This window comes from Mobula hypostoma, chromosome 11 (assembly GCF_963921235.1).
Source record: "Mobula hypostoma chromosome 11, sMobHyp1.1, whole genome shotgun sequence".
Classification (NCBI taxonomy): Eukaryota; Metazoa; Chordata; class Chondrichthyes; order Myliobatiformes; family Myliobatidae; genus Mobula; species Mobula hypostoma.
Genome location: NC_086107.1, coordinates 86,027,293 through 86,049,900, shown reverse-complemented (window position 1 = coordinate 86,049,900; position 22,608 = coordinate 86,027,293). Strand labels below are relative to the sequence as shown.

The 22,608-nt window shown below is 42.0% G+C and overlaps 1 protein-coding gene across 2 annotated transcripts in view; it reads right to left on the bottom strand.

Annotated features, from left to right (window-relative positions):
• Positions 1–537: 537 nt before the first annotated feature.
• Positions 538–22,608, bottom strand: part of LOC134353888 (casein kinase I) — a 65,918-nt gene continuing 43,847 nt past the window's right edge. Inside the window, exons 6-11 of one of the 2 annotated variants that reach the window (XM_063062399.1) lie at positions 22,306–22,476; positions 20,214–20,362; positions 17,042–17,234; positions 11,765–11,904; positions 7,133–7,186; positions 538–4,677 (exon numbers count right to left, since the gene is read on the bottom strand). In XM_063062399.1, the coding sequence (XP_062918469.1) occupies positions 7,154–7,186; positions 11,765–11,904; positions 17,042–17,234; positions 20,214–20,362; positions 22,306–22,476 (686 nt within the window). In that variant the 3' untranslated portion in view covers positions 538–4,677; positions 7,133–7,153. The remainder of the gene's footprint in view (positions 4,678–7,132; positions 7,187–11,764; positions 11,905–17,041; positions 17,235–20,213; positions 20,363–22,305; positions 22,477–22,608) is intronic. The other variant, XM_063062400.1, reaches the window with a different exon arrangement.

The following is a 22,608-nucleotide window of genomic DNA, read 5'->3' as shown; positions in this document are numbered from 1 at the left end:
TGTATGAGGGCATTTGATGTTTCTGGGGCTGGAGTTTAGAAGAATGGGGTCATGGTGGTGCTGGTGGATCTCATTGAAACCTATTGAATATTGAAAGGCCTAGATACAGTTGACGTGGAGAGAATGTTTTTTTTATATAGTGGGTGGGGGGAGTCTAGTACCAGAGGGCACAGCTTCAGAACAGAGGGGCATCCATTTAGAACAGAGGTGAGGAGGAATTTCTTTAGCCAGATGGTCGTGAATCTGTGAAATTCATTGCCACAGACCGCTGTGCAGGCCAAGTCATTGGGTATATTTAAAGCGGAGGTTGATAAGTTCTTGATTAGTCAAAACGCCAAAGGTTATGGAGTTAAAACAAGAGAATGTGGAAGAGGGATAGCAAATCCATCAGGGAATGGTGGAGCACAGTCGATGGGCTGAATGGCCTAATTGCACTCTCATGTCTTAATGGTGATTAAAGAAACAAAGTCACAGTGGTAGAGGATTTGAATGATTTTCTGTTCAAACAGAATAAACACAGACCAAGAGCTTAACTCCTCTCCCTTTTATTTATAAGGTTTAAAATGTACACAAATAACAACCATATTAAATTGCATTGTAAATAATGTTAAATAGTAATCAGGAATAGAGAACTGTACATTAGACATCGAGACAGTAGGCCAGAGAGCACTTTTCTTTAAAAAAAAACATCGGGTGGTGCGAGGGCATGTCAAACCATTCTACATTTCAGCCAAGTTCATATTTTGATGTTTCCCCGAGACTGGGTAGACTCAGCTCCCATGGGGAAGCCAAGAAAATTACTGCCGGTAACACAAATTGTCAAACTAACAACGTTACAGGAGTTCCTTTATTGCAGATATTGTATTATACTCAGAGTTTAAAAACTGGTATGCTCCCCTCAAACAGTTAAGTCATTCTGTATTACCGATGAAGTATATTGCTCCATTTCAAATTACAAACAGGATTTCTAGTCTTGCTCGGCACCTAACTAGTCGGGCTGTGTCAGATCAGGCAGGAACAATTACATGCTGCAAATGGGCTCAAGTTTGGGGAGTGATTGTAAATGAACCAAGCTAGAAGTCTTGAAGTCACTTCTCGTTAATTCTCTTAATGTCTTGCCAATAGCCAAAGTACAGACACGTACACACACACATTCAGAAGACAATTTGCAATAAATACATACACAACATGGACTTGTTTTGCCATTACTCTCCTCTTACTTGGACCAATACAGGCACCATGCCTGGTGTTAATCATCAGTAACACAAACAGCAAGAAAGCTGCCTTGCAAAAACTGGATCCAGGTTTCAATGCCATTTTAATCTTCAAGATACTAGAGTACAGGACTGCTTTTCTGAGGGAAGCAGTTAATGTCTAGTGGTAGCAGAACTTGGCAAAGACAGATCGGAGTTGTTTGATCTTTGTCAGATCTGAATTTGGATACAAGATTCAGTAAGAAAGCTTTAAACAAAAAAAACAACACTCAATAGCCAGTCCACCAGAGAGAACATCCCCTGAAATCTGGTCGGATTTAACACTGCTCCTTCAGAGCGAAGGGACAAAATTCAGAATGTACTAGAGACTGAATCTAGTTACAGTCCACCAATAAGTGAACGTATATAGGAATAATCCCTAGCCAACCACCCGCACTCTGTGCACAAATTAAAACTATGTTACACTGTTTAACATCAGTACTAAGAAGCAACAGTTTTCACTTTACAATCAAAAATTTACTATTTACACAAATACAAAAAAAATCTCAAAAAAGTTATTCATGAAATACCAATGTTAAAAAAAATACACAGGGAAATAACTTAATGTGTATTAAATACAAAACCATGTCATTCAAGGGGGCTGTTAGCGTCAGTGAAGAGTTAACCTAACAGAGTTTACAGAGATTATATATTTGAGAAGAGGAGGCAATGGGCTGCCAAACAGTAGGGGCAAGAATAGCAGGTGAGAATTTTGAGACTAATCTATATTTTTTTGCTTTTACATCGCAAGCATCGGACTTGCCCCCTCCGAACTAAACTTGTCTAATCTTTTCTTTTCCCTGAGCACCTTTTGTGGATGTACCCCACCAGTCAAATTCACACCTCAGACCCTGGGTTGGCAAAAGCCAAATAACTTTGGTGTTGGGCAACTTGGGTGAGGTTGTAGAACATGGGAGAAACAAAAATGAAAAAGCACACCAACATGTAAACAAAGATGCAATCATATTGATTTTTGTTTTTGCTTAGTGTAGATTGCTTTAAAAGGTGGCTGTGGTATAAAAGAGGACCCTGCTAAGTTTTGATGGACTTTACTGTGATAAAGTAGGTCAAAAAGTGGTCACTTTTTCCCATTATCTGCCCAACCCAAATAAAGATGCTTTTTGATTTCAAGTAAGCATGTTCAGATAGCACACAATGTTTGCCACATTCAACTTTGCTTGCCTGCAGATGAATCCAGAGCTTTGACACATGTTATTAAGGGAGGGGAACGTGGGCTAGCCAGAGGCTTCCACAAGAAAATGGTGGCAATCCATTTTTACAGGCAAAGGGGTGCTGGTGGCCAGAATCAGACAGTATTAGAAAATGCCTTTTAGGTTTCTGGCTGCCAAACTCACAAGGATTTCACAGAACACTAAGAAAACACGCACTCAGTGGTTATTGACACACTTATACCTGGACTGGAAAATTGGAGTAAATGACTGCATTTTTTCCAAAACTTCACTGTGCCAAAGCTGACAAACAGAAGCATGATGCATTCCTTTGAATAAAACTAAGTTAAAAAAAAAGGTAAAGACCCTCAACTGCATCAAAGAGAACTTATTTTTGTGAATTTTGGCAGGTTTCCTTCTCCTCACTCATCGCTGCACTCCCACCTTCTGCTGAAACTGGTCTTTATATTTACTTATTAGTACCGAGCAGGCAACTGTTTAAAAAAGATCGTCAGCCACATTTTCAAATGGTTAGTGTCTGTGGGAAATGGCTGTCAAAGCTGAGAAGCCACTTTAAAAAGGGAGGACTCATCAACTATCTTTTTTGGGGGGGCGGGGGGAAGGCACAAGTTCCAAGAGTGAGCCATTTATGTGGTTGGCAACAAACATGGGAGTGGCAAATGAGATTTAAGCAGTCAATGCTACATTTACAGCTCCACCAACAGATTCCCAAATGACTTTTAGCAATGTGAAGCAACTTTTCCCTTGCAGGTTTTTTTTTTGCTTAGTGGTGCCCTTGTATGCACGATGCACTTGGGCAGTTGAGTGTCCAGCTACAGTTACGAAGGACTGGCAGGATAAGAACAAAGGCTCGCCAGTTTGTTTTGAATATATATTTCAGATCATCTGTCATAGTTGCATTAAACCTAGATTTACCCAATAGTAATGCAGACATGATGTGTGGGGTCAAAAAGACACTTGGAGAGAGAGAGAGAGAGAAAATTCAACTCCCAGATAGCTCTCTTTCTAAAACACTGCTACACAAAGCTTTTGTAACCCCTAAAATCATCAATGAGGGGAATTCAAAAGGGGTTTAAGGGGATGTGGGGAAGAACAGGGCACTGACGCTTTATACCTGGATTAGAAAATGTCATGACCCTCACACCTCTGATCCTTTCTGGAAGGAAAGACAACAGAACACTTTAAAAAATGAATGAAAAAATAAATCCATACCCTTTTCAGAAATTAGCCCAATGCGGTCCCAAGTCATTGATCTTGGCAACACACAAATACAAGATATAGTTGACATGAAAAGGACAGGCAGCTCTGATTTAACAAACCCATTTTAATGAGTGTTTGATGAGTAAGAGTTTTTTCTTTCCCCTTTTGTGCACCAAGTGCTGCTTTAAAAAAAAATCACAACTGATTTTATATATACTTTTAAAAATATTAAGTTTCATCACCCTGGATACAGATTAAAAAAAAACTAAGTTTCAATACTTACAAGGAGTGACAGAGTGAATATTATTCAGAGGGAAGGTTCATTCTGGAAAAGAGGTCCCAAAAGAAATGCATTATTTACAGGAACCTACAAATGCGACTTGTAAATGAAGGGGGTTGGGGTAAACCCAAATTCTACTGACATCATGCCACACGAAGTCTACTGCAGCCAACAATTGCATTGGGTGCTAGGTTTACCCATTTAAATTCAGCTGCCCATTTTCCTTTTAAGAACTAATATGAGCATACTTGGCATTTCAGAAATCAGGACTGCTGTAGGTTACAAAATAATTTTTTTTCCAAATCTGTGTTTTCCTCTTCCTCTCATCCTTAATAAAGTCTTGGGAAGCCATCACACCGTCAGCAGAAAGATGGAGAAGGCAAGACAATGGTAACTGGCCACCATTATAGAGGGGCAAGCTCGAAGCCCTTGACTACTTGTAGACCGGAGGCCAAGCTTCCTTTTGCAGGGGTGGAAGGGGCAGTCAAGGTGAAATCCGGGGTTTTCTTCTGGATAAAGAAAACTCCAAACAAACAGGGGGGAGAAAAAAAAAAACTGTATATAATAAATCTGAGGTGATTGACAAGATAATTGCAAGTATGTTCAAACTGAAATTGAAGTCCTGCTTTCCCAATTCTCACACAAGTAAAATACTGGGTCAAGAGCCTTGTTCCAATATCCTCCCTGAAAATCTGTTTGCAGTGGTCAGTGTTGGAAATGTTGTCCTAACATTGGCAAAAGTCAGCGAAGGAACCTGGGAGGGAAAAACAGATCACCATTAGAGGCAGAGTAACACTACACAGAAAAAGGGCTCTTTGGCCCAAATTGGGTCCATTGAGCCACTGCCATTTGTCTACATTTGGTACATATCCCTCTGCACCTTCCCTGTCCACGTACCTGTTTAAAGCTGCAATTGTATCTGCCTCTACCACTTTCTCTGGCAACATGCGTGAAAAAGCTGCCCCTCAGCTCCCTTTTAAATTGCTCCCCTCTCGTGTTCTCTAGTTTTAAACTTCCTCTTTCTGGGGAGAAAGGATATTATCTATGTCCCCCGTGAGTTTAGGCTCTGCAAGGTCAATCCTCAGCCTCTTGCACTCTAGAGGGGTAAAAAGTCCCAGAGGTGCAACACAACAATCATTTGGAAGCCACATTTTAGTTCACAACTGAGAACCCTTGAACTGCACCTGCTGGCCAAGAATTAGTCTAGAAATGGCAACTGTATACAGTGAATGTACAACACCGACACACACTCAGTGGCCACTTTACAGGCAACTTCTGTACCTAATAATCTGGCCATTGAGTGTACATCTTAGTGGTCTTCTGTTGCTGTAGCCCATCCACTTCGAGGTTCAACGTGTTACGTTCTGAGATGCTCTTCTGCACACCACTGATGCAACGTGGTTATTTTGAGTTACAGTCACCTTCCTGTCAGCTTGAATCAGTCTGGCCATTTTCCTCTGACCTCTCTCATTAACAAGGCAATTTTGCCCACAGAACTGTCGTTCACCAGATATACTTTTTTTTGTTTCTCTCACCAAACTCTAGAGACTGTTGTGCATGAAAATCCCAGTTTGAGATACTCAAACCACCCTGTCTGACACCAACAATCATTCCATGGTCAAAGTCAGTTAGATCACTCTCCCCCCCGCCCCACCCCTACTGAGATATTTGGTCTGAACAACACCTGAAGCTCTACACCATGTTTTTATGTGTTGAGTTGCTGCCACACGATTGGCTGATTAAATACTTGCATTAAGGTTTACACGTGTACCTAATAAAAGTGGCCACCAAGTGTAGATCTGCCCGTTTTGGTCTCTGCTGTTCCACTAACCACAATAATTTCCATCTACATTAAACGGAGGGAAAATCCTACAAAAACTTGTGGGAAAAATTATGGAACCAAGCTCAGCATGTTGCACTTAAGTTCACTGTGTAGATCTGAGCAGCTGTGATTCATAGCCGGTTTCCGTCCTAAATTGCAAGTTGCATGCTGCAGCAGGAAGGATCAAGTTAAACACTTGACAGCGTGGGTAGCATTGCAATGAATAATTTGCAAAGTGGAGTCATTGCTGCTCTGCTATTAGAAGCCCTAGATTGCAAGGTTTGGGAGCATTTGCTCCCTGACACAGTCTCTCCAGTGTGCAACATGCATTTCTCTCTGGGTGTCGGACCTTCAGTTATCATTGATGGATTAACTTATTCCTTTGGCAAATTTTCAAACTTTGTTCTTTCTTCGAGGTGCTTGGATAAAAGGTCAGAGGTTCAACACATCCTTTGGAGTGATTAGAGATTAAGAATTTAAAAAGCATACTCAGCTCCTCCCAGTGCTAACCAATCAGCATCTGCTGAGCCAAAGAGAGAATGTACAAATACAAGTAACAGTCACTAATTCTGTTCAATGGCCGTGAGGAATATACAGTAAACAGAGGCGAAAGCCAATAATCTTAAGGTCAAACACGAGGAAATCTGCAGATGCTGGTATTTCAAGCAACACACATAAAAATTGCTGGTGAACGCAGCAGGCCAGGTAGCATCTATAGGAAGAGGTACAGTCGACATTACGGGCCGAGACCCTTCATCCTGAGTACAGTCGACATTTCGGGCCAAGACCCTTCGTCCTGATGAAGGGTCCCGGCCCAAAACGTCGACTGTACCTCTTCCTATAGATGCTGCCTGGCCTGCTGCATTCACCAGCAATTTTTATGTGTGAATCTTAAGGTCACCTCATCAAGTGGAGAGCTTGTACCTGAAGTCAGGGGTACATCAAGCTAATAGTTTACTGTTTGACAAATCGTTTACTCCACATTCAAAGAAATTTGTCAGTGCACTCCCCCCCACAGAATGAGAAGGATCTGTTAGAGTATGTAGGGCAATGAAGAGGTACAGAACATGGTTACATGCCAAAGGAGAGACATTCGCACAAAAACACTGCAAAATCCTGAAGTGTACAGCACATAAATATCCCATTATGTCTTAATTAGTAATGTACTGTGTATCTAGCATCTACAGCTCCACAAACCTACTAACCTGCGATTATGCCAAATGGAAGCCTCTTCCACCCCAATTCATCAAGCTGTGAACATACCACTAGTGCTTAGTTTATATTGAAAAGGCACTTGCTTAGAAATTCACTGGAATGCTAAAACAAGCACTACAAAGTTTGGAGGGGGTTAAGTTGGAATGGTGAATGCATTCCGACAGCCACTTACCTGCTCCTCTAAGGATATTAGTCACTTTGCCAGATGTTCAAAGGGCATGCTGGTCTACCAAAAAGATAATGGTCAGCATCACTATCGTTCCATCACAAACCAAGAGAGCTCATCCATTTAATTCAAAACAAGTGATATTAATTCCGCTAACATTATCATACTAGACCAGAGAGCCCAACCCTTCCTTTTGTTCTTAACACAACCAGCCCCCACAAGGCAAAACAACACACACTTGACAACACAATGATCAACTTCATTCACCATATACACGTATTCAGAATTTGCTGTAGTGTGCTGGTGTGATACACAATGAAAAACATCATTCAACAATGATAAAGAATAATATAAAAAATAAAATTAGTAATTTAGGTATGGGTATGAAATAAAATTTGCATAAATACATAAACACCAGCATGTACTTACAATGTAAGCAGCATTATAAAAAGTGTCTACAGTGCATTGCAGTGACTGGGGTAATAGAGAGGGGCGTATGTGGTAACTAGAATGACTGCCCAGACTTTGTTTTGATAGTTCTGCAGCACTTCCAGCAGGGAGCTTTAGGAAAAGGTAGTTTTGCAGTTTGGGTAATGTCCACAATGATTATTTCTGCCCTCTTCTTTGTCCTGGGCACATACAAGTCTACTAGACTTCATGAACAGGCTAGTGTACATACAAGGGCACTCTCTTGTGGGCTTGTATTAGAACTAGTCTGGGTTCTAGTTTGCCAAATTATTGCAGCTTTCACCAATCTATATGAAACTTTGCCAACATCCAAAGAATTCTGTTCTCCACCCTAAAGCTTGTGATACTCAGCCTCCAGACAGCTCAGACTCAGCTCTGCTAGAAGTCAAACGCTAAAAGATGATATAGTGATCAATAAGCAGAGGAACGGAGAGAACAAAAGCCGGGCAAATGCCCCTAACTACTGCCTAATGAACTATGCTGTGAAGGACCTGTTCTTGACAATGGACAAGCAGTAGCTGAACACTCCTGTCAGGATAGAAGTACTAGACAGAGTCCGGGTGATGACTGAAGGGTTGGTGCCAAAGAAATAATGCATTTTTGGGTGAGGAGGAAGCAGTAAAGAGGAACCAAAGGCCTTTCCTGCATGAACAACAATCTTTGTATTATGAAGCCTGTTCCCTCCTTTGCTGCAATATTACCCATCACCACCAGAGGCTCTCAGAGAGCTGTGAGACTGGCAGGCTGGGTGTTTAATTATTAGTTTTGAGGAATTCACGCCTGACATGTTATCTACTCAATCAAATGTTTACCTTCACTCTGCTCTCCCTGACAGAGGGAATACTGCATTAACAAAAATCAGAGGATTACAGAGAAAACAGTATACCCTGTTCATGAGCAAGTTTTAGCTTTGTATTGAGTAACACACACACAAAATGTTGGAGGAAACTCAGTAGATCAGGCAGCATCTATGGGGAGAACTCTTTATTCCTTTGCCAGACCTACTGAGTTCCTCCAACAACTTGTGTGTGTTACTGTGGATTTCTAACATCTACAGAATCTCTTGTGTTAGCTTTCTACTGGTGACTCAGATGGCCAAAAGCTCAGTAGTTATATTATTGGCTCTACAGAGGATAGTGGAATAGTTCAAACACTCTGAAGATGTGCCCTCACATGGTCTAACACTAGCACTAACACACACAGACCCCTGTAAAAAAAAGTGAACCCTTTGCAATTACCCGATTTTCTGCATTAATTACTCATAAAATGTGGTCTGATCTTCATCAAGGTCATAATATACAAACAATCTGCCTAAACTAATAACACACAAACAATTGTACTTTTCAAGTCTTTATTGAACACATTGTTTAATCATTCACAGTCCAGGTTGGAAAAGGTATGTGAACCCTTGCATTTAATAACTGGTAGAACCACCACCACCAAACATTTCCTGTAGCTACTAATGAGACTTGCACAATGGTGAGGAGGAATTTTAGACCAGTGGTCCCCAACCACTGGGCCGCAAACTACCGGAAACGATATGAGTCAGCTGCACCTTTCCTCATTCCCTGTCACGCACTGTTGAACTTGAACATAGGGTTACCAACTGTTCTGTATTTGCCGGGACATCCCGTATATTGGGCTAAATTGGTTTGTCCCATAACGGGACCGCCCTTGTCCCGTATTTGCCCCGCTAAGGTAGAGTGTTCCTAAGAAACCTTTCATGCCGAAATGGCGTAAAGCGAAGAAGCAATTACCATTAATTTATATGGAAAAAATTTTTGAGTGTTCCCAGACCCAAAAAATAACCTACCAAATCATACCAAATAACACATAAAACCTAAAACACTAACATATAGTAAAAGCAGGAATGATATGATAAATACACAGCCTATATAAAGTAGAAATAATGTATGTACAGTGTAGTCGGGAAGATGAAGGCAAAACTGATTTGTGGGGAAAAAAATCAGCACGTACGCACATGCGCATGTCACGCATGCGCACACAGGTGCCCGCGCAAGGCTTCATGGTCATGGTAGTCTTCGCTGGGGTAAAGTGTCCCGGGATTTGACTGCTACTTTTGTCCCTTATTTGGGAGTGAGAAAGTTGGCAACCCTAACTGTAAAAGACACGTTGAGGTGAGTTTAACCCTACTTGAACACCCCCCCCCCCGACCGGTCCGCAAGAATATTGTCAATATTAAACCGGTCCGCGGAGCAAAAAGGGTTGGGGACCCCTGTTTTAGACTATCCCTCCAAACAAAACTTTTAGTTCATCAATATTTCTGGGATACTATGCATGGACAGCTCTGCTCAGGTTATGCCACAGCATCTCAATTGCATTAAGGTCTAGATTCTGCCTTGGCCATTCCAAAACATGAATTTTCTTCTTTTTAAATAATTCTGTTGTTGATTTCCTCATGTTTCAGATCATTGTCTTGTTGCATCACCAAACTTCTCTTAAAGTTTCAGGTGACAGACCACTACTCTAACATTCTCCTGTAAAATGTCTTGCTACAAATTTGAATTCATTGTTCCCTCAACTCTTGCAAACCGTCCAGGCCCTGAGGCAGCAAAGCAGCCCCAAACCGTGATGCTCCTTCTACCATACTTCACAGTTGGGATGAGGTTTTGGTGTTGCTGTGCAGTGCTCCGCCCCCACCAAACATAACAGTGTGCATTTCTGCCAAAAAGTTCAACTTTTGTCTCATCTGTCCACAGAACACTGTCCCAGAAGCGTTGTGGAACATCCAGATGGTCTTTTGCAAACTTAAGACATGCAGCAATGTTTTTTTTGGAGAGTGGTGGTTTCCTCCATGGTGTCCTTCCATGAACACCATTCTTGTTCAATTTTTTTTTATATATATAGCAGACACATAAACAAAGACTTCAGCAACTCCAGAGATTTGTGCGGGTCTTTTGCTGTTACCCTTGGGTTCTTTTTCACTTCCTTCAGCATTGCACATTGTGCTCTTGGTGTGATCTTTTCAGGATGTCCACTCCTTGGGAGAGTAGCAACAGTACTGAATTTCCTCCATTTGTAGACAATTTATCTTACTGTGGATTGATGAACACTCAGGTCTTTAGAAATGTTTTGTAGCCTTTTCCAGCTTCATGCATCTCTACAATTCTTCTTCTAATGTTCTCTGAAAGTTGTTTTGATCGAGGCATGGTTCATGTAAACAGATCTTTCTTGAGGAGAGCAGGCTCTGTCAGTAACTGACTTTGTGTGTCTTTTTTTTAAAAATAGGGATGGGCACTTCAAAAACCCACACCTCCAATCTCATCTCATTGATTGGAACACCCGACTCAAAATAGCTTTTACAGAAGGCATTACCCCAGAAGGTTCACATGCTTTATTGAACCTAGAACAGGATTATTTAAATGGTGTACTTGGTATTAATAAGAAGTACAATTGTTTGTATGTTAGTTTAGATTGTACTTGTCTATTATTATGACTTAAAGATTAACCCACATTTTATGAGTAATTATTGCAGAAAACCAGGTAAGTGCAAAGGGCTCACAAACTTCTTTTTGGTAAACCATCTTGAATCTCGAGTGCCTGGATCACTCTGTTGAGGCGGTGGAGGTAGATACATTAGGGCATTTAAGAAGCTCTTTGACAGGCACCTGAATGATAGAAAAGTGGAGAGTTAAATAGAAGGGAAGGGTTAGATTAATTTTACAGTAGGTTAAATGGTAGGTTGTGGCCTTAAGGACTGTAATGTTCGATGTTCAAATGCTAAAGGGAGAAGCGAATTCAATGGGACACTGGCATGAATCCCAGAGACAGACAGAATGCCAACTAGTTTCTTGTAGGAAGGGGATATTAAGGGAAGCACTTATGGCATTAGATCACTCAACCATTCATGGGCATTAAAGCAGATGAATAAATTCACTTACAAACTGATCAAAGAGTCAGAATATCACTGTGGTATTCTGACTAGTAACCCAGCCTCATACACGAAATCAAAACCACTTCACTGCAGTGTCAAGTTGCCAAGCTCCCACGTAATCTTCAACCTCAAAATGAATCAGGTGGGTGGTAAAGCACGGGGAATGAGAGAGGGAACCAGTCTCACTCACCTGGCTTCAGCACCTAGTCGGTGAAAGCAGAGGTATGCAGAAGTACCAGTAAACTGTGAACTCGGGTGGGAAGCAAAGTGCATACCTGTGATACAGAAATGCGTGACACATCTTGCCGTGCTGTAAGGTCTGAGGATGAAACGTTGGCCGGAGCACCTCTGTGCAGCCTCATGCTAACCTTGCGCTCTCGTTCGGCTCGGGATATGGGTCTTGGTGAGGTATTTGCTGCAACAATAAGAGGGCTTTTTGTTAAGAAGCATTCTCCACATACCTTTACGCTGATAATAAGCGATGGGGGGTGGAGGTCTTGGCTGCGATTGCTGGTTCTTGGGCACCAGTTATGATCTCTATAAAACCATTTCAGAATTGTGTATATGCCTTGGAAACCTTACAAACCTTAGAAATGCCTAAGGTATGACTGATTTAATATTAAGTGATTATCAAAATGGGATTATCGGTTATCACACATGCCTTGGAAGACTTACAGATCTTAGATACCAAAGGCGTGGACTCTCTAGAAGCACAGTCTGATCTATTTAACAAAGATTTACTGTGCCCTAAGCTCTTCGAAGCTGCATGCATTCTGCTGAGCTACCACATCACATATACACAACGCCTCTAAAGCACGTGTTCTTTTAAATGGCATTACCGACAGTGAGAATCAGATTTAATATCACTGGCATATGATGTGAAATTTGTTTTTGCAGCAGCAATATATAATAATAACTATAACTTACAATTATACATACACACCTAGCCAAAAAAAAAGAAAAACCAGAGGTAGTGTTCATGGAGTTGTTGTCTATTCAGAAATCTGATGGTGAAGAAGAAGCAGTTCCTGAAGTTGAGTGTGTGTCTGCAGCCTCCTTGGCGGTAGCGATGAGAAGAGGGCATGTTGTTTTGAAGGTGTCTTTGGTGGTGGGGAGGCTAGTGCCCATGATGGAGCTGGCTGAGTTTGCAACTTTCTACAGTTTTACCCCAACCCGTGTGATGGACTGCACTGAGCTCTGAGGTATGTTCACTGCCTTTACGATGGTCTTGTACCCTTCCCCAGATGTGTGTTTCTCTATTATCATTTCCCTGACTATGCTCTTTTGTCTTCATTTCAGTCTAGTTTGTTGAAAATCTTTTTGAATACCATACTTTTGGACAAGAGACAGAGATACAGAGAATTTATTCTTATGAATTTGTTGAAAATGTGATCCTCCAATTTTCTACATCAATAAATTTGGGTGAGTTGGTGAGGTAATGTACAGTGTTGCATCTGAGGAAAGTTAGCGTAGTAATTACAAAGAGGGTGAATACTTCTTCAGCTTCACAATTTGTTTTTTTAATTTTTAGTATACTGTTGACATGTTTTAGAATTTTTCTTTTGAGTTGACATGACGCACTATGCTTTGTAGATGAGCTCAAAAATCCTACTTCAATAACATTTTAAATTTAGAAAATGAGAGTAAAATGTGAAAATAGTTGTGGAGGCTGCATGTGTAACAAGCTGCTAGAGAAAATGGTTGAGACAGGTACAGTAACAACTCAAGGAAATTTAGACAGAGAGATGAATAGGAAAGGTTTAGAGGGAGGGGTCAAAACCAACCAAATGGGACTAGCTGAGACAGTCTCTCAGTTCAAAGGCCCTGTTACCTTGCTATATTGCTCCACAAGTGTGGCAGTAAGGCACCCACCAAAACTGAGATCAATGATACGAGTAGGAAAAACAAACCCTGATTCACACTGACAAAGACAAGATTGAGAGTCCCATGACATAACTGCAGGAGCTCCTCAGGTCAATGACCAATGCCCAACTACTTCAGTGACGACCTTGCTTCTATCAGCAGGTCAGATCAGAACAAGAATATTTGCTGACGACTGTGCGATGCATCAGCGAAGGAGCCAGACCTCAGTAACAGTCAGGCATGGAGCAAGAAACAATTGAGGTACTGTACTCAGGGGGATGAAAGGAATGGCTAATGTTTTGGGTCTAGACCCCGCATCAGGACTGAGAATAGAGAGAAAATGGCTAATACGAGGAGGAGCAGGGGAAAAGCGAGACAAGAGGGAGAGTCTAACTACCTTCTATTGACTGTGAGTGACAATGCCATCACTTAGCTTTCCACCACAGGTAAAAATCCTCAGCATCACATCCTCTGACACCTTGGTTCTGGACCCTGTATCCAAGGAAGGACGTGCTGGCATTGGAAAGGATCCAGGGGAGGTTAACAAGGATCATCCCAGGAATGAAAGGGTTAATGTATGAGAAGCGTTTGATGTCTCTGGCCCTGCACTCACTGGAGTTTAGAAGAATGGAGGGGGTGGGGGGGCAATCGCATTGAAATGTAGTGAATATTGAAAAGCCTAGATAAAGTGGATGTGAATAGGATGTTTCCTATACTGGGGGAATTTAGGACCAGAGGACATGTCCCTCATTTCTGAGGCTATCACTTTAGAACAGAGATGAGGAGGACTTTCTTTAGCCAGAGAAACAGGGGGAAAGCAGGAGAATTGGATTGAGAGGCAAAATAAATCTGCTTTAATTGAATGGTGGGGCAGACTGGATGGGCTGAAGGGCCTGTACTGTCCTGGTTCTATTTTCTAACACTCCCAGTGCTTGAAGTTGGACACAACTGTCATCAAGAAAAAGGATGATGGGTGAAAGCTGGAACACAGAAAGAGTTTCTGGTAATTAGGTTATAGAGAAGGGAGAACAAACAGGGCAAATGGATTAGTGAAGGATAAAGCTTTCACCAAGTGACCTGATAGAGAATGGATGGAAGCTACAGCAAGACCTTTTTTTCTATTTGTACAGTTTCTCTTCTTTTGCACATTGGTTGCTTGTCAGTCTTTTGTTTGTGTGTAGTTGATTCTATGTGTTTCTTTGTTCTACCATGCATACCTGCAAGAAAATGAATTTCAGGGTAGTATTTGGTTACATATACGCACTTTGATAACTAATTTACTTTGAACTTTGAAGAGTACTGCCATACAACACACATAAAATGCTGAAGGAACTCAGCAGGCCAGGCAGCATTTGTGGAGGGGAATAAGCAGTGTACATTTCAGGTCAAGACCCCTGACCAGGACTGGAAAAGAAGGGGAAAGACCATTGTAATGCTGATCAGATTCGTTAATGCAAGCTCAGAACAAAAGGAAGAACCAGAGACTAAGAAAAGAACCAAAACCAGATCATGGTTGCACAAAGCCAAGCCTTCAGTGGTCAGAAGCTACATCTGCTTCTACTGAGGAGAAAAAAAAAAGATCAAATTAACCAAATATACTCCAGAACAAATTGTAAAAATTTGTCTGTGTTTACTCTTGGCAAGTTTCCAGCGATGGCGGATGCCCGAAGCGCACAAGTATTTCATATACACTGCAGAATGAGGGCAAGATATTTTTGGTCAGATTTGTCAGCTAGAAGTTATGTTTAAGATTCTCAGAGCAGCCGCAGAATGTGGATGCAGTGTTATCGCTAGTGGAGTACAGGCAGCCTTCTCTGAGGATCATCACCTTGTCGTGGTACAGAGGCCTGTGAGTTCCTGAGGTCCTGAGACCAAAGCAGCCTGGAGCCCCTGTAAGGGTCACCCTGGCAGTGAGGTTCCAGACAAAGAGCGATCCAACCATGACCAGAACCATGCAGCTGGCGAAAGGTGACGACACACCACAACGGCAGTGAAAGCAGAGGAAGGCTACAGCACCGTCCCCTCACTTTCCATGCCACGGGACCCTGACCCTGATCTGTCAAGGATCATGTGGTGGCTGCCTGTGCATCAGCCTCCCCTTGTTAAACAAGGTCACACACAGCCGTTCTCCATTAAGGGATTAACCCCTTGGAGAACATCACACTCAACTCCAGTGATGCTATTATCATCTGCTGATGAAGCTAGGATTTAAATAGCAAAAGAAAATAAAAGTGTTTTTTTTTTGCGATTCACCTTTGGTAATAAGGATTGGTTTTGATATGGAAAGAGTGGCCCTGGTTTCTGAACTGGATAAAGAGCCTGCTTTCTCCTGGTGGATCAGGAGGACCATTCGATACTGCACCAAAGAGTCCACCAGCACTACAACAGGTAGTACTGCACACTTTGGCTACAATGCCATGGATAGATTACAGAGCACACCTGCATAATGTAGGTCATGTTTGTAATAGTGTGATTAGGAATTTCACCTCGAAGGCAGCCTGCTCTGCTTTAACACACCTTTATATAACTTAAAGTTTCTTAGGAATGTAGCTATCAAGTTAAAGCAGAGTACCACATACAAACTCTGGATTGACTCTGAATTTTGTGTGCAAGTGACTGAATTTCTAGCATCTGCAGAACATCATGTTTAAATTCAAGCAGAACTACTCATATATAAATGGGCAGACCACACATGGACAGAATAAATTTTGAACAGACAGTTCAAGTAGTGGACAAGAAATTGTTCAATTATGTGAACTTCACCAAGGGTCTGACCAGATGGCCCTGCCAATTCCATTCTATTTCCAATGGCTGGGAAACAACTAGGAAGGAATAAACATGTTGCAGGAACTCAGAAGTTTAGACAAAACCTGTGGCGGGAAAGGGACAGTCTGCAACCTTTACCTATACTGAAAGGAGGGGAAATATCCAGTATAAGCGAAGGGGGCGGAAGGGCAGTAAGAGCTGGTAAGCTGTCCAGGTGAGGAGTGGTGACAAACAGATGGTGGAGGTAAGGTGGTGGGGGGAGGAGAAAAACAGCAACAGAAGCTGGGAGGCAAAGGGTTTCAGATGATGGGGGAGGAAGGTGGACCATGGAACTAAATAAGGGAGGTGGACTGGGCAGATGGAGCTGGAGATGGGAGGCACTGAATTAGAGATGTTATAGAATAGGAAGCTATCATTTCACCAAATTGGTATTGAGTCCAGGCAAGCAAAATTCAGCTAGCAACTTCTTGCACTCTCTAGCCAGCCCCACAAAGCTCTTACCTTTCACATTGCAGCTAGCTCCCTTTTGATCTCTACAAGCAATCTGCTCAAACGCTGACCACAGTAAGACATTTCATAAAACTGAGAATTAGAGCCAAGACTTGAACCAGCAAGGTTAGGAAACATTCCCACCTGCTGGGAGAAGTTTGGAGCTTTTCCAGAAACAGCTATTGATACTGGACCAATGGTTAATGTCTTTATCAATGAATAAGAACATTAAAGGGATATATGAAAGAAGGTATGTGCAGAGAATCAGATCAAGGACCATACAAATGGCAGAACTGGGTTGAAGGGCTAAGACTTGACCTTGCACCGATGACTAGATATGGAGCTTGAGCGTGCTCAGAGACAAATGAAGGAATAGCCAAACCTGGGAATAAAGAGCTGCAACTTTACTCTACCAAGTGGGGCAAGATACCTACCAGACTGCTGGGCACGAGTGGCCTGTGTAGGGAGGACTGTGTCTTGTCCATTCCGTAACCGGTTGCCAACTGCACCGGCTCCTGTTCCGGGTGGGAGAGCTCGTGTTGCCGAGCTGCGCGTCTGCACCACACGTTCTTCCCGCTCGTGCTCTCTGCGTTCACGCTCACTTTCCTCCGGGGTACGACCTGCGCCCTGGAAAAAGGAAAAGGCTGTTGGTATTTCTTGCATGAAAATACCATTTACTGAGTAGGTGAAAGAGAAAATGGCAGCAGGACAGTCAGCTCTTAACCTTGATCATGGCCGACCACCAATCTCCATTCTGTTCCCACCTCGTCATATCCCGTCATCAGTTAACATTAATACACGTCCACTTCCTCCTTGAAATGATTTGGCTTCTCCCTGTTTGTGGTAGAGATACCCACAGCTTCACCGCTCTCTGGGTGAAGAGATTTCTCCTTGTTTTAGTTCTCAATATCATTTCCCATATCCATTGTTATGACCTCTGGCTCTGGACTCTCCAGCCATTTGCAATATCCTCCACACATAATATTGCTGGGAGAACTACATCAGCTTTGATGACAACTCCGATTATTCTTCAAAATTTCAGTGATAATGAGCCTAATCTCTCCGCATCCATCAATTCTTCCACTCTTTCCACACAAGCACTTTTTTCCCCTCCAGATAAAAGGAATTCTAAATTGCAGACAGAACTCCAGGTGGGGACTCAGCAAGGCTCTGGACTCTGGCAGTGAGACATCCTTACCCCCAAACAGCTTCTTGAATGAAACACCTTTCCCCTAAATGTGTGCTGCATCTGAACAGTTGGTTTAGGTGATGGGGACACTTCATTTCCTCAGTCTGTTTAAGATATTCCTTTACTTTCAGAACTAAAAAAGGACAATCACTCATTTATCCATGTTAAGCTGTCCCATTGAAGCCACTTTCCCAGCACTCATGGCTCTCACTCCCCAGAATTTAGAGATACTACATTGATTAGCTGCAGACCAAGCTCTGATCCCCATGTGATCTATGTGGAAAATAGCCACTTATTCCTGCTTCCCTTATCCCATCTTCAAATGGTTCTCAAATCTCTACGTATATTACACCTATTCCCACGTGCCGTGGAGATGGAGGGAAATGGAGAGTCAGCAAGCTGTGCTCAGACCCTTTATCTAAACTGAAAGAAAGGAGGGGAAAGGAAGGGCTTGCTATTCTCCCTTATTATTTGTTATACCTTCATAACACTAGTAGATTTGGCAATCCCGGCTTCCCTATCATAGTGGGAGGTGGACTTTGCAACAAGAACAAAATTAGAATAAGGACAAAGATTCCATGACACTGACTGATCAGCAAAATTCCAAAAGTGGAGACTCAAGGATATGGAATCTGGAGCAACAAACAATCTGCTGAAGGTACTCATCTATGGGAGGGGAAACTAATTAGCATTATGGGGTGAAATCTCTACAATTTCTCTCCCCTCTACTCAGTCCTTCCAACAGACTGTTGTTGCCCGAGTTTCCAACAATTAATTTTTACCTAAATCAAACAGCAAGTTAAAATGATTAGAAAGGTTGCATTCAAAACAAATAATCTTCTTCTAGATACCACTTCAACTCTGCCATGGACAGTCCCAAGCCCAGCTGTGAAAGGAGGAGCACTGAGCGTGGGGCTAGCAACCCCATCACGTAAAAACCCAGAGCTACAGAAACGTCAACAGAAGATCAAGGATCTTTGAAGATGGGTTACGCCTGGGGGCAACTTGAAGAATGGCGTAGGACAGAGGATTCTGATGAATTTCTGTCCGCAGCCTCTGCTTAAGAAGAAGAAACCACTTCAGATGTTCACTCCTTTAGCCCTCGCAACTGATCTTAAACAAATGTGACCGAGGAAATCCAATTTCACTCTTCAGACTCAGCTCTTTTTGGATCTCAGCAGACGGCCTCAAAATATTTAATTATCAAGTCAGTCCCAAGCACAATAAACATATATACACTTAAGTGAACTTTCATTATAATGAGCTCAGAATGTGAAGCACTCTGCCTCACCACTAACTGACACAGATCAGTATTATTGTGTGACCATTCTCTATAAACAAATAAAAATAACCCGAACATTGGTTAATGGATAAATATTGCTCAAGTCACCGAGGGAACTAGCCTTGACTTCTGTTTAATGTTTCTTTCCCCTTGGAAAAATGGTGATACAGACAGAACACCTGTGTGGACCACCAGGATGAGTCCTATGCTTCACAACTTGAGGTTGCAAGTATACTGAGGCAACTTCATCATTATTGTGGCAAGCACCAAATCGCTAAAGACAACTAGATCCTTTAAGTCTGCAATCATTAAACTCAAACCAGACACCACCAATTGATTTTAGTACAGCATCCAAAAATCTATCCATCTTTACCTTCAATATACTTGGCAGCTGAGCATTACAGGTCTGCAATGCCTGTAAGGAACAAGATATCTCATATCTCCTTATTCTGAAGGCCATGCACTCTTGTTAAGGATTTCCTGATCAATCCCTCTCAGTACCTTGGGTGGCTCAATGAAATTAACCTCTCACGTTCCTCTGCTCCACAGAACATTGGTCAATCATAAGCAAGTCTTTCCTAATACAGCACAGAGAAAAGCTTTTTAGCCCAACTGGAACATGCTGACCACAGCATCCTCCCTGCTAGTCCCGGTTGCCCATATTCGTCCCATAACCCTCCAAGCCCCTCCCCTCCACGTACCTAGCCAAATGCCTCTTAAATGTCGCAATTATGCCCACCTTACCCACTTCCTGTGGCAGCTCGTTCCAGGTACTCACTACCCTCTGTGTCAAGGTTACCCCTTGGGTCTCTTAAATCTCTCCCCTCTTTTCTTGTACCTGTGCACTCTAGCTCCGGACTCCCCAAGCCTGGGCAAAGAGACTGTCCACCTTATTCATGGTCCTCATGATTTTATAAACTTCTATGAGGTCACACCCTCATTCTCCTGTGCTCCAGGGAGTAACAATCCACTGTGACCTACCTCCTCCTATAGCTCTGGAAAATCCATGTGCATGTAAAATATTTGGGGGGAAAAAAAGCTGCAATATCATACAACTCTTAAAAATGTATTAAATTGCTCTTTTACATCTAACATTCAGATAACATTCCCAGCACCCAAATTTACGTGCACTTACAAACTTCAGCATGTTCCAATCAAAGACGTAGTCGTATGAGAAGCCTTGTCGGTGGAAAAGATTCCTGAAAAGCTGGCGCAGGTACGAATAATCAGGCTTGTCGTCAAAACGCAAGGAGCGACAGAAGTTCAGGTAGGTAGAAAACTCAGCTAAGAGGAAGAGGGAAAAAAAAATTAGGATCATAGAAATAACGAAAGAAGACTGATTAGCCAAGAAACACTGGGTTGACAAATGGTCAGTGGCAGATGTCACAAGAGTTGTTAAGTCACAAGCAGCATTACTTATGTCTGGAGAAAAAGTGATGTCTACAGACTTGATTCAGAGCTTTGAGGTTCTTCGCTACCTCACTCACTGACATACAATCATTTATTTCAACTGTAAAAAAGGCAAGTTGCTTTACAGGAGTGAAAACTAAGTTCCTCCAGTTGAGATCCAGGGAAACTGAGCAGCAGGACGTGGTTGGATTACGCTGAATTTGGGTTAGTTGAGCTGGAAGCAAAAGGAAGTGGGTTTAAAGAGGAAATAAAATGCAAGAATGCAAAAAGAAAAACAAAAGGAGAGCCTTTATAAAATCTGTAACAGATCTCATAATCCTGCTGATTTTCATCACCATATTCTAATCACAGGAGAAAAGGAGAAGTTGATGAAAATGTTACCCAAAGTATTTCACCAGATGCAGATCCACAGGTCAACATGCATGAAGCAAGTTCATCTGCAGGCACTAGGGACACAATTTACTGGGAATTGAGGCCTGTCATCACCAAGGGAAACTAAGGCATGTTTAAACACAGCAAGGAAGGAACTCAATCTTCTTCAGATGCAGTGTGCACCAACTCAGTGGTAGCTGATAGAGAAAACACTGATGGAAAAATTAAAACAGGACTAAACATGTGATCCAAAGAACATTTGTGTTATACTGAAAGCAGGCCAATGCATCAGGACGGGCAAGACTAGTGCAGATTTTACCAGAGCTCTCAAAGTAATGGGATTCCTAAGGCAGACATGCAAAAAAAAAAGGAATCATCTGTATAAAATATGGTACATATACAAGAGGCTTTATTTCACCAAGCCACAGCTCAGCTCTACCTATTAATGATCTTAAGAAATTTGTAATAGAAAATAAGTTTTTGTCTGCCGTATCAGAATACCTGGCTACCTTTGTGTTCACTGATGCTAGGTTAAATGTGTCACAAAATGCTTAGTTGAGCAAGCTGCCAGCCTGGCAAAATCTGCTAATATTTATAGAGTGTTAAAGAGCGCAGCAGAACATATGAAAACTTGAACTGGGGTAATAGCAAGCCAATAATATGACAGGTCACTTGAACTGTGACACAAGCTACTGACTTGGGAGTACAGGACAGAGTACTGATTCAAGACACCTGAATTCACCGTTTAATGTGCCTCTATAATTCAGAACAAGTATATGCATTTTACATGATATTGTGGCAAGTTAGAGAAAGTCAACGGAATCTAGTCCTTTACATGTGTTGAGTGTAATAGCATGTGTGCGTACATAGCACTTACTCTGTAATACTATCTGCTTTTGATTATTGGTTTCCCTTGCACTACATCATTGCACCGTAATCAAATGGATATGTACAGATGGCATACAAGACAAAGTTTTTCCACTGTACCTCAGTACAAATGACAATAATAAAGAGAATTACCAAAATGAGAACAGAATGCAAAGGAGGGAGGAAGTATCAGCATTTTAGCTTCCGTTTAGTCTATAAAACTGCTCCAGAATATGTTTTGTAGGCTCTTGATTAGTGAGGACATCAAAGGTTATGGGAAGAAGGCACAAAGATGGGGTTGAGAGCCATGATCAAATGGCGGAGCAGAAACTGATGGAGCGAACGACCTAATCCTACTCCTATGACTTATGGTCTTGTGAAGTGGCAGCTGGGTGTAGATTCAAAGTCAACTATGACAGCTCCACCTATCCAACTTTACAGGCACAGCAAACAAATGGACTCCACACGGTCTACTGGGATTGACAAACAGTCCCTTACTCTGGTGAGAGGCCAAAACAATTTTAAAGCAGCATGAAACAAAATCCACTCTAAAATACTAGGAAGAGCGGGGCACTCACACGGATAGCTCTTGCACAAAACTTCGATTGGAGTTGACATCTTTTTCTCACTAATGCGCTCGTACTTCTGCCGTTTTGTCGCTGCTTTCAGTCCCTGCCATGGCAACGAGCCCAAGTTAAAATACATCAGGACGTAACCCAGTGACTCCAGGTCATCACGGCGACTTTGTTCTGTGGAGATTTTTTTTTCATTTAAAAAGTCAGGAGCTAAGATTTACTTGAGAGAGTTACTAGCAATGGCATTAAGGGATTCTCTAAATTCACTAACCCAAATGCTTCTCCCAAGTATCTCTTAATTTTCCT